Source organism: Carassius gibelio, chromosome B22, assembly GCF_023724105.1.
Source record: "Carassius gibelio isolate Cgi1373 ecotype wild population from Czech Republic chromosome B22, carGib1.2-hapl.c, whole genome shotgun sequence".
In the NCBI taxonomy this organism is placed as follows: domain Eukaryota; kingdom Metazoa; phylum Chordata; class Actinopteri; order Cypriniformes; family Cyprinidae; genus Carassius; species Carassius gibelio.
Genome location: NC_068417.1, coordinates 4,546,035 through 4,558,763, shown reverse-complemented (window position 1 = coordinate 4,558,763; position 12,729 = coordinate 4,546,035). Strand labels below are relative to the sequence as shown.

Sequence of the window (12,729 nt, the reverse complement as noted above, 5' to 3'; positions counted from 1 at the left end):
ACATCTGAAAAAGTGTGTTTTTTGAACAACCTTGTATGAGAGCCTTTTCTAGTACACCCCCAAAACAAAATCAAGACTTTGTAAAAGAATATAATAAGACCCCTTTAATTATAGTTCATGTCATTCCTATTCAATAATGGTGGATTTGACTCTACTATATATTTCCATACAGATGATTAGGCTTGGGTATCGAGTATCGAGTGGAACCGTGACTAGCTTTGCGATTTTCCCGGAATCATTCAAAAGTATACATTTTGATTCCTAGTTTCGATTCCTAGTCCACCGCCTGGAACAAGAAGAAACACCAACAAAGAAGCGTACACCTGAAGTATTGGCATAATCGAGCTAGTCCAACATGGATAGTGTGTGTCGGTGGTCCTAAGTTTGGTTTCACTTTCCTAAACAGAACGAAATCTTGGCAAAATGCAACATTTGCATTAAGATTGTTTCGTGCATAGGAGGGTGCACGTCGAACATGATAATGCACCTCTGAGTCCATGGAGTAGAAATAAATATGTGCCCCATCTTTGATGCGCTGCGCCAACCGTCCTCTGCTGCCTCTTTTTTCTCCTATTTATGCGTTCAAGCTTATTCTACATCCAGCGAATGCGTTTTCTCCACAGCAGGAGATAATAAAGTTATCTGTTCAGAACGTTCACGCATCCTGCCTGAGAAGGCAGATATGATAATTTTCCTAAACAAGAACTATTTCTGATTTTATACTGTACCTGCTGCTAATCTATACTTGGTTTTACAAGTTGTTTCTTACTGTAGGACCCTATGATTTCAGCAATGCTGAAAACGCGGATGGAATCGCGGAATCCAGTCATAAAAACGCAATTTATAGTTTAACGCGGAATGTCACAGAATTTGCCAAATTTTGAATGAATTAATCAAAAGTTGGTCATTGCACTTACATCAAAAAACAATATGGACTAGTATCTGTAAATATTAAGCCAGAAAAGTTTATTTAAATATGAATCCTGAATGTTCCGCGTGTCTGTGTTAATGAATGGCGCAGAAGCGCATCTTCATTCATCACACACACACGGAAGCACGTGTGACGCTGGCAGTGATTTCAGAGTCTGTAGTCTCTCTAAATAAGTTTAAAGAAAAGTAAAAAGAAAAAAGTAAAAAGTTATAGAATTAAAATTGATGACAAAGGTCAGACTATTTCCTTCAGAAATCAGTTGGTTAGTTAGATCATTTAAAATATCCTAAACTTTTTTTGACCCTGGCTCTTAAAAGAATCAGAATCGAGAATCGTTAGGAACCGGAATTGAACCAAGGAATCGGAATTAGAATCGTTCAAATTCAAATGATACCCAACCCTACAGATAATTATTTAAATATTTTTTTTCACCTGATGGTCTTTAATGAACAGAGTCCATCCTGTAGTAAATCACTGAGCTGCTTCACTCCTGATTCTCCAGGATCATTTCCTGTGAGATCCAGCTCTATCAGGTGTGAAGGGTTTGATCTCAGAGCTGAAGACAGAGCTTTATAACCTTCTTCAGTGATACTGCAGTCTGAAAGTCTACAAAAATAAAAACATGAATTCAAAGCAACAATTTGGTTCAAATTCATCCACTGCACAATCATATTAAAACGAGATCAATTAATTAATTAGTTATTTTAGTTATATCCTCTGGCACAAACCATTCTAATCAATTAAGCTGTCAAGACCGCAAAAAGAATCTTGTTTGCATCTTATCAGCACTTTTTTGTTTGATTCTTTGGTTCGATGAGTCAGTGAGTGTGTGTCATTCACTGAACAAAACTCTGGTATTTCCAGCACTGCCTAATCTAAACACTTCTGGATTCTCCACTAAATTCATATGCTCAACAGAAATCTGTGTGATTGGTTAAAATGCTACATGCTTTTAAGGAAACACACATAAAAATTGTATCTGATATAACATCAGCAGGTCTAAATTAAATATTTTGCCCCCCTACTGTGAATTTGGTATGCCATTTTTGTGCAAAGACCTTGTTAATTTTTAATCCTACTTTGGTTGTGTATAATACATCCGTAACCTGGGAAAAATATAATTGTGAACAAATACTTTATTATTGTACAATTGTATAACAATGACTTGTGTGAGGTTAGTGAATGAAAACCACTGTCTACAACAAAAACAATATAGTATTATTAGTTTTATGGTATAGTTCAGTTGTTTTTACCACTGCAGGTGAACAGTTAAAAGATTTTTAATAGTCCAGTGATTGCTGTGGTGTTGAGTGCAGCTGCTGGTTAAATGTACTCACTTCAGTATCTTCAGCTCACACACAGGGTTCTTCAGTCCCTCACAGATCTCTTTGACTCCTGAATCCAGCAGACGACTGTTGTTCAGGTTCATCTCTTTCAGGATGGTTTTGGAGGAGAGAACAGTAGCTAGAACTGAACAGCTTTTCTCTGTCAGCTCAAAGTTATTCAGCCTGAACACAAAAACAGCATTTCAGCCAGGACAGCTTTCCTCAAGTATATTTATGACAGTTATATTGCATACTGTTGGTGTTGGGGTTGAAAGAGGGAGTTTGATTGTGAGCAGTTATGTGATGGAAGAGATGCTGAAAGAATAGAATTAAATGGAGTGCTGTGATAAGTGTCAAGACTGGATTGGTGCGAGCTTGACTATTACACCATGCTTTATTATTATTCAGCACATATTCAACACACATCAGATCAACAGCTCTTCATATCTGATCACACATGTGACTGACAATCTTTAATAATGAATAATCAAAGTGGTTTCAATGTATACATCACGTATACTTACATTATTTTTTCTAGTTTGCTGTGAGAGTCCATCAAAAGAGCAGACAGTTTCTCCCAATCCAGATCTCCTAATTTATCTTCATTCAGATCCAGTTCTTTCAGTAATAATGGACTTTTACCCAGAACTCCAGTAAGATACTCACACGCTTCCTCTGCAGCAGGACTTTTCAAAAACCTACAGGAATCAGACAAGGATTTCAGATCATTTATATTTTTACATTATTTTTGACACAAATTCTGTTGTGTGTCTGTCGAATTTCTCTGAACTGCGGTTAAAAGGGGTCATATTATACTTTTTCACGTTCAACTTTAGTTAGTCTGTAATAATGCTGTTTGAGCATAAAAAAGATCTGCAAAGTTACAAAGCTCAAAGTCAACTTCAAAAGGAGATATTCAACAGAAATCACTTTACAAAAACTACAGTGAACGACTTGTTTGGACTACAACGCATATCTTCCGGGATTTGTGATATCACAAGTATCGACGAATGCTACTAGACCTGATTGAGCTGCACTAGAGAAGACAACGAGTCTTATTATTATGTCAGAGACATGGTCCATGTAACTTTTGTATTATTTGTTTTTTAATTTAATATTGAAATCTGAATAGTGAAAAAAATGGCACATTTTTCAACAAAATAATAAAAATAAAAAAAATCAAGAATTTGGCTTCATTTTGGGACAGAAAATGAATAAACAACTTGAACATTCAATCTCTATATGTGGGTGGGAATGAAACGCCCCTCTTCGCTGATTGGTCAACCAAACATTACCAAACAACCAAACGCGGAATGTCACAGAATTTGCCAAATTTTGAATGAATTAATCAAAAGTTGGTCATTGCACTTACATCAAATAACAATATGGACAAGTATCTGTAAATATTAAGCCAGAAAAGTTTATTCAAATATGAATCCTGAATGTTCTGCGTGTCTGTGTTAATGAATGGTGCAGAAGGGCATCTTCATTCATCACATATATGGTGGCACACGTGACGCTGGCAGTGATTTCAAAGTCTGTAGTCTCTCTAAATAAGTAAAAAAAGTAAAAAGTTATAGAATTAAAATTGATGAAAAAGGTCAGACTATTTCCTTCAGAAAGGCCGTTGGTTAGTTAGATCATTTCAAATATCCTAAACTTTTTTTGACTCTGCCTCTTAAAAGAATCGGAATCAAGAATCGTTAGGAACCGGAATCGAACCAAGGAATCGAAATCGGAATCAGAATTGTTCAAATTCAAACAATACCCAACCCTACAGATAATTATTTAAATATTTTAAGTTTTTTTTTTTCACCTGATGGTCTTTAATGAACAGAGTCCATCCTGTAGTAAATCACTGAGCTGCTTCACTCCTGATTCTCCAGGATCATTTCCTGTGAGATCCAGCTCTATCAGGTGTGAAGGGTTTGATCTCAGAGCTGAAGACAGAGCTTTATAACCTTCTTCACTGATACTGCAGTCTGAAAGTCTACAAAAATAAAAACATGAATTCAAAGCAACAATTTGGTTCAAATTCATCGAATCATCCACTGCACAATCATATTATAAAAACGAGATAAATCAATTAATTAGTTATTTTAGTTATGTCCTCTGGCAAAAACCATTCTAATCAATTAAGCTCTCAAGACTGCAAAAAGAATCTTGTTTGCATCGTATCAGCACTTTTTTTTTGTTTCTTTGGTTCGATGAGTCAGTGAGTGTGTGTCATGCACTGAACAAAACTCTGGGATTTCCAGCACTGCCTAATCTAAACACTTCTGGATTCTCCACTACATTCATATGCTCAACAGAAATTTGTATGATTGGTTAAAATGCTACATGCTTTTTAGGAAACACGCATAAAAAAATTGTATCTGATACAACATCAGCAGGTCTAAATTAAATATTTTGCCCCCCTACTGTGAATTTGGTATGCCATTTTTGTGCAAAGACCTCGTTAATTTTTAATCCTAACTTGGTTGTGTATAATACATCCGTAACCAAGGAAAAAAATATAATTGTGAACAAATGTTATGGCTACTTTATTATTGTAGAATTGTATAACAATGACTTGTGTGAGCTTAGTGAATGAAAACCACTGTCTACAACAAAAACAATATGGTATTATTAGTTTTATGGTATTGTTAAATTGTTTTTACTTCTGCAGGTGAACAGTTAAAATATTTCTAATATTCCAGTGATTGCTGTGGTGTTGAGTGCAGCTGCTGGTGAAATGTACTCACTTCAGTATCTTCAGCTCACACACAGGGTTCTTCAGTCCCTCACAGATCTCTTTGACTCCTGAATCCAGCAGACGACTGTTGTTCAGTTTCATCTCTTTCAGGATGGTTTTGGAGGAGAGAACAGTAGCTAGAACTGAACAGCTTTTCTCTGTCAGCTCACAGTTATTCAGCCTGAACACAAAAACAGCATTTCAGTCATGACAGCTTTCCTCAAGTATATTTATTACAGTTATATTGCATACTGTTAGTGTTGGGGTTGAAGGAGGGAGTTTGATTGTGAGCAGTTATGTGATGGAAGAGATGCTGAAAGAATAGAATTAAATGGAGCGCTGTGATAAGTGTCAAGACTGGATTGGTGTGAGCTTGACTATTACACCATGCTTGATTATTATTATTCAGCACATATTCAACACACATCAGATCAACAGCTCTTCATATCTGATCACACATGTGACTGATTTGACCATGTGAACATCTTTAATAATGAATAATCAAAGAGGTTTCAATGTATAAATCACATATACTTACATTATTTTTTCCAGTTTGCTGTGAGAGTCCTTCAAAAGAGCAGAGAGTTTCTCCCAATCCAGATCTCCTAATTTATCTTCACTCAGATCCAGTTCTTTCAGTAATAATGGACTTTTACCCAGAACTCCAGTGAGATACTCACACGCTTCCTCTGCAGCAGGACTTTTCAAAAACCTACAGGAATCAGACAAGGATTTCAGATCATTTATATTTTTACATTATTTTTGACACAAATTCTGTTGTGTGTCTGTTGAATTTCTCTGAACTGCGGTTAAAAGGGGTCATATTATACTTTTTCACATGTTCAACTTTTGTTAGTCTGTAATAATGCTGTTTGAGCATAAAAAAGATCTGCAAAGTTACAAAGCTCAAAGTCAACTTCAAAAGGAGATATTCAACAGAAATCACTTTACAAAAACTACAGTGAACGACTTGTTTGGACTACAACACATATCTTCCGGGATTTGTGATATCACAAGTATCGACGAATGCTACTAGACCTGATTGAGCTGCAATAGAGAAGAAAACGAGTCTTATTATGTCAGAGACATGGTCCGTGTAACTTTTGTATTATTTGTTTTTTAATTTAATATTGAAATCTGAATAGTGAAAAAATGGCACATTTTTCAACAACAACAAAAAAAAAAAAATCAAGAATTTGGCTTCATTTTTCATTTTGGGACAGAAAATGAACAAAACTTGAACATTCAATCTCTACATGTGGGCAGGAATGAAACACCCCTCTTCGCTGATTGGTCAACCAAACATTACAACAGTAGTCTTAAAACAAATTCAGAATAATAGTCCTCAGCTTCTATGGTTTATTACATTGATCTTTCTCTTCATAAAACAACCAGATTTATGAATGGCTTGACACAAACCAGACCGAGGCAGAGCCTTTTGGTGCTTTGGTTCTTTGACACACCACCTGTTTTATTACAGTATCCACCTACTAAAATTTGTGTGGCAAAGCTGCGCGACACACTGTAGTGCAGGGTAACGAAGCGCAGAGCACTATCAATTTATGTGAACATATAGTCATAACTTTTGTTTTAGACGATACGCTGTGTTTTGGACCATGGGGGAACTTTGATATGACAGATATGTAAAAATTATATATACTTTGTGTAATTTACAGCACATCTATTTTTCTTTTTTTATTTAGCATGTTATACAGATTTAGGAACTCATATGTTGTTATCCCACTGGCATGGGACTATTTGTTTGTCAGAGTGCTTGTTTGAGTGATTGACTTCAGTTAAATGGGAATCTGACGTCATGATTTGAAGGTGAACTTGTTTTGAGTTATAAGAACATATCCAAACCCTGAAATAACACTTCAATCAATAAACCAGAGATCAGTGTCAGAAATTAACTATTTTATAAGGAGCACCTGATTTTCAGTTTTCTTACCTTTTACCTTTTGTATGTCATCTTTAATGTAAATTTTTTACATCAAATAAATGAGAATCATTATGACAATGGGCTGTTACCAATTAAATCAGTATTCAGAGATATAGACCCTGCGTCTGAAGATGCTTTTAGATGTATTCACAGTTCAATGCTCATCAGACGGCTGTATACATACATTTACATAGCAATTACAAATGTATAATGAAATAAGATTAACTTTATACAATATTTATAATACAGAAATATGAACAAAATTTAATGATACTTGAATTATGAAAGTAATATCGCCACTAGGATGCAGTATTTCATTGTGTTAATAAAGGAGCCTTTTATTCAATCTATGCATTGAAAATGCTTCATTCATTAATTCAGGAATAAAGTCAAGTGCCTGTATATAATAATTGGTCATTGAATTGTTTATAATAATGGGTTTTTCAAAAACTCTGATTCTGGAATGATACACCACTCTATGTGCCTACTCCGAGTCTGTCACACAGCGGTTCTGTGACTTGGGTTTAGTTGGCAGAGAAAATAACTATTTTGTATGCCATCAGTTAGCTGGCCAATACTCAGTTTAATTAAAAAAAAACTCAGCTTATTGTCTTAAACTACCTATGTTCACATAAATTAATAGAAATTTGAATGTTTCAATAGAAGGGTTGCATAATTTTTGCCTACACAAAAGAAATTTCTGTCTATGTTCTGCCTCGGTATGTTTTGTGTCAAGCCATTCGTTAATCTGGCTGTTGAAGAGAAAGAGATAAAATCTAGTAGAAATAAACATGTTAAGAATCCATGAAAGACAAGGACTCTTATTATGTTTTTTAGGACTATTATTATGTTTTAATGTTTGGTTGATGGTTGACGAATCAGCGGAGAGGGGTGTTTCATTCCCGCCCAGATGTCGAGATTAAATATTCAAGTTTTTATTCATTTTCTGTTATTTTATTCATTTTTTGTCCCTGAACGTAAAGTAAAAAAATAAAATAAAAAAGGTTTTGTTTTTACAAATGAATTAAAATTTTTCAGAATTTAATATTAAATTAAAAAACAAGGCATACAAGCTTAGAGTGGTTACAATCATCCGGGTTCAAATCACACTCAAATTGATTTGATTTTTGGGGAAGTCGTGTCCTAGTTGTTAGAGAAATTGACTCCTAACCCTAAAGTTGTGGGTTCTAGTCTTGGGCTGGCAATACCACGATTGAGGTACTTAGGCACTGAACCCCCAACTGCTCCCCGGCTACCCACTGCTCTGGGTGTGTGTTCACTGTGTGTGTGTGTGTGTGTGTGTTCACTTTGGATGGGTTAAATGCAGAGCACGATTTCTGATTATAGGTCACCCCAAGTGGAGCCAATCACAACACACACTGTCCCAGCTAACCAATTACAGCACATTTTGTATTCCAGAAGGGCGGGCCTTCATTTGATACAGTAACTATTCGAGTCGTTAATGCCAGACTGGGGAAAGAGGTGTTGTAATAAAGTAAAACATCTGAAAAAGTGTGTTTTTTGAACAACCTTGTATGAGAGCCTTTTCTAGTACACCCCCAAAACAAAATCAAGACTTTGTAAAAGAATATAATAAGACCCCTTTAATTATAGTTCATGTCATTCCTATTCAATAATGGTGGATTTGACTCTACTATATATTTCCATACAGATGATTAGGCTTGGGTATCGAGTATCGAGTGGAACCGTGACTAGCTTTGCGATTTTCCCGGAATCATTCAAAAGTATACATTTTGATTCCTAGTTTTGATTCCTAGTCCACCGCCTGGAACAAGAAGAAACACCAACAAAGAAGCGTACACCTGAAGTATTGGCATAATCGAGCTAGTCCAACATGGATAGTGTGTGTCGGTGGTCCTAAGTTTGGTTTCACTTTCCTAAACAGAACGAAATCTTGGCAAAATGCAACATTTGCATTAAGATTGTTTCGTGCATAGGAGGGTGCACGTCGAACATGATAATGCACCTCTGAGTCCATGGAGTAGAAATAAATATGTGCCCCATCTTTGATGCGCTGCGCCAACCGTCCTCTGCTGCCTCTTTTTTCTCCTATTTATGCGTTCAAGCTTATTCTACATCCAGCGAATGCGTTTTCTCCACAGCAGGAGATAATAAAGTTATCTGTTCAGAACGTTCACGCATCCTGCCTGAGAAGGCAGATATGATAATTTTCCTAAACAAGAACTATTTCTGATTTTATACTGTACCTGCTGCTAATCTATACTTGGTTTTACAAGTTGTTTCTTACTGTAGGACCCTATGATTTCAGCAATGCTGAAAACGCGGATGGAATCGCCGAATCCAGTCATAAAAACGCAATTTATAGTTTAACGCGGAATGTCACAGAATTTGCCAAATTTTGAATGAATTAATCAAAAGTTGGTCATTGCACTTACATCAAAAAACAATATGGACTAGTATCTGTAAATATTAAGCCAGAAAAGTTTATTTAAATATGAATCCTGAATGTTCCGCGTGTCTGTGTTAATGAATGGCGCAGAAGCGCATCTTCATTCATCACACACACACGGAAGCACGTGTGACGCTGGCAGTGATTTCAGAGTCTGTAGTCTCTCTAAATAAGTTTAAAGAAAAGTAAAAAGAAAAAAGTAAAAAGTTATAGAATTAAAATTGATGACAAAGGTCAGACTATTTCCTTCAGAAATCAGTTGGTTAGTTAGATCATTTAAAATATCCTAAACTTTTTTTGACCCTGGCTCTTAAAAGAATCAGAATCGAGAATCGTTAGGAACCGGAATTGAACCAAGGAATCGGAATTAGAATCGTTCAAATTCAAATGATACCCAACCCTACAGATAATTATTTAAATATTTTTTTTCACCTGATGGTCTTTAATGAACAGAGTCCATCCTGTAGTAAATCACTGAGCTGCTTCACTCCTGATTCTCCAGGATCATTTCCTGTGAGATCCAGCTCTATCAGGTGTGAAGGGTTTGATCTCAGAGCTGAAGACAGAGCTTTATAACCTTCTTCAGTGATACTGCAGTCTGAAAGTCTACAAAAATAAAAACATGAATTCAAAGCAACAATTTGGTTCAAATTCATCCACTGCACAATCATATTAAAACGAGATCAATTAATTAATTAGTTATTTTAGTTATATCCTCTGGCACAAACCATTCTAATCAATTAAGCTGTCAAGACTGCAAAAAGAATCTTGTTTGCATCTTATCAGCACTTTTTTGTTTGATTCTTTGGTTCGATGAGTCAGTGAGTGTGTGTCATTCACTGAACAAAACTGGTATTTCCAGCACTGCCTAATCTAAACACTTCTGGATTCTCCACTAAATTCATATGCTCAACAGAAATCTGTGTGATTGGTTAAAATGCTACATGCTTTTAAGGAAACACACATAAAAATTGTATCTGATATAACATCAGCAGGTCTAAATTAAATATTTTGCCCCCCTACTGTGAATTTGGTATGCCATTTTTGTGCAAAGACCTTGTTAATTTTTAATCCTACTTTGGTTGTGTATAATACATCCGTAACCTGGGAAAAATATAATTGTGAACAAATACTTTATTATTGTACAATTGTATAACAATGACTTGTGTGAGGTTAGTGAATGAAAACCACTGTCTACAACAAAAACAATATAGTATTATTAGTTTTATGGTATAGTTCAGTTGTTTTTACCACTGCAGGTGAACAGTTAAAAGATTTTTAATAGTCCAGTGATTGCTGTGGTGTTGAGTGCAGCTGCTGGTTAAATGTACTCACTTCAGTATCTTCAGCTCACACACAGGGTTCTTCAGTCCCTCACAGATCTCTTTGACTCCTGAATCCAGCAGACGACTGTTGTTCAGGTTCATCTCTTTCAGGATGGTTTTGGAGGAGAGAACAGTAGCTAGAACTGAACAGCTTTTCTCTGTCAGCTCAAAGTTATTCAGCCTGAACACAAAAACAGCATTTCAGTCATGACAGCTTTCCTCAAGTATATTTATTACAGTTATATTGCATACTGTTAGTGTTGGGGTTGAAGGAGGGAGTTTGATTGTGAGCAGTTATGTGATGGAAGAGATGCTGAAAGAATAGAATTAAATGGAGCGCTGTGATAAGTGTCAAGACTGGATTGGTATGAGCTTGACTATTACACCATGCTTGATTATTATTATTCAGCACATATTCAACACACATCAGATCAACAGCTCTTCATATCTGATCACACATGTGACTGACCATCTTTAATAATGAATAATCAAGAGGTTTCAATGTATAAATCACATATACTTACATTATTTTTTCCAGTTTGCTGTGAGAGTCCTTCAAAAGAGCAGAGAGTTTCTCCCAATCCAGATTTCCTAATTTATCTTCACTCAGATCCAGTTCTTTCAGTAATAATGGACTTTTACCCAGAACTCCAGTGAGATACTCACACGCTTCCTCTGCAGCAGGACTTTTCAAAAACCTACAGGAATCAGACAAAGATTTCAGATCATTTATATTTTTACATTATTTTTGACACAAATTCTGTTGTGTGTCTGTTGAATTTCTCTGAACTGCGGTTAAAAGGGGTCATATTATACTTTTTCACATGTTCAACTTTTGTTAGTCTGTAATAATGCTGTTTGAGCATAAAAAAGATCTGCAAAGTTACAAAGCTCAAAGTCAACTTCAAAAGGAGATATTCAACAGAAATCACTTTACAAAAACTACAGTGAACGACTTGTTTGGACTACAACACATATCTTCCGGGATTTGTGATATCACAAGTATCGACGAATGCTACTAGACCTGATTGAGCTGCAATAGAGAAGAAAACGAGTCTTATTATGTCAGAGACATGGTCCATGTAACTTTTGTATTATTTGTTTTTTAATTTAATATTGAAATCTGAATAGTGAAAAAATGGCACATTTTTCAACAACAACAAAAAAAAAAATCAAGAATTTGGCTTCATTTTTCATTTTGGGACAGAAAATGAACAAAACTTGAACATTCAATCTCTACATGTGGGCAGGAATGAAACACCCCTCTTCGCTGATTGGTCAACCAAACATTACAACAGTAGTCTTAAAACAAATTCAGAATAATAGTCCTCAGCTTCTATGGTTTATTACATTGATCTTTCTCTTCATAAAACAACCAGATTTATGAATGGCTTGACACAAACCAGACCGAGGCAGAGCCTTTTGGTGCTTTGGTTCTTTGACACACCACCTGTTTTATTACAGTATCCACCTACTAAAATTTGTGTGGCAAAGCTGCGCGACACACTGTAGTGCAGGGTAACGAAGCGCAGAGCACTATCAATTTATGTGAACATATAGTCATAACTTTTGTTTTAGACGATACGCTGTGTTTTGGACCATGGGGGAACTTTGATATGACAGATATGTAAAAATTATATATACTTTGTGTAATTTACAGCACATCTATTTTTCTTTTTTTATTTAGCATGTTATACAGATTTAGGAACTCATATGTTGTTATCCCACTGGCATGGGACTATTTGTTTGTCAGAGTGCTTGTTTGAGTGATTGACTTCAGTTAAATGGGAATCTGACGTCATGATTTGAAGGTGAACTTGTTTTGAGTTATAAGAACATATCCAAACCCTGAAATAACACTTCAATCAATAAACCAGAGATCAGTGTCAGAAATTAACTATTTTATAAGGAGCACCTGATTTTCAGTTTTCTTACCTTTTACCTTTTGTATGTCATCTTTAATGTAAATTTTTTACATCAAATAAATGAGAATCATTATGACAATGGGCTGTTACCAATTAAATCAGTATTCAGAGATATA

The 12,729-nt window shown here is 35.5% G+C and overlaps 1 protein-coding gene across 1 annotated transcript in view; it reads right to left on the bottom strand.

The window, feature by feature from the left end:
* The window catches only part of LOC127987694 (uncharacterized), a 2,462,016-nt gene that overhangs the window by 2,363,583 nt on the left and 85,704 nt on the right, over nucleotides 1-12,729 (bottom strand). The window contains exons 32-40 of the mRNA XM_052590053.1: nucleotides 11,213-11,386; nucleotides 10,699-10,869; nucleotides 9,796-9,969; nucleotides 5,529-5,702; nucleotides 5,001-5,171; nucleotides 4,073-4,246; nucleotides 2,781-2,954; nucleotides 2,269-2,439; nucleotides 1,364-1,537 (exon numbers count right to left, since the gene is read on the bottom strand). Coding sequence (XP_052446013.1) covers nucleotides 1,364-1,537; nucleotides 2,269-2,439; nucleotides 2,781-2,954; nucleotides 4,073-4,246; nucleotides 5,001-5,171; nucleotides 5,529-5,702; nucleotides 9,796-9,969; nucleotides 10,699-10,869; nucleotides 11,213-11,386 — 1,557 coding nt within the window. The remainder of the gene's footprint in view (nucleotides 1-1,363; nucleotides 1,538-2,268; nucleotides 2,440-2,780; nucleotides 2,955-4,072; nucleotides 4,247-5,000; nucleotides 5,172-5,528; nucleotides 5,703-9,795; nucleotides 9,970-10,698; nucleotides 10,870-11,212; nucleotides 11,387-12,729) is intronic.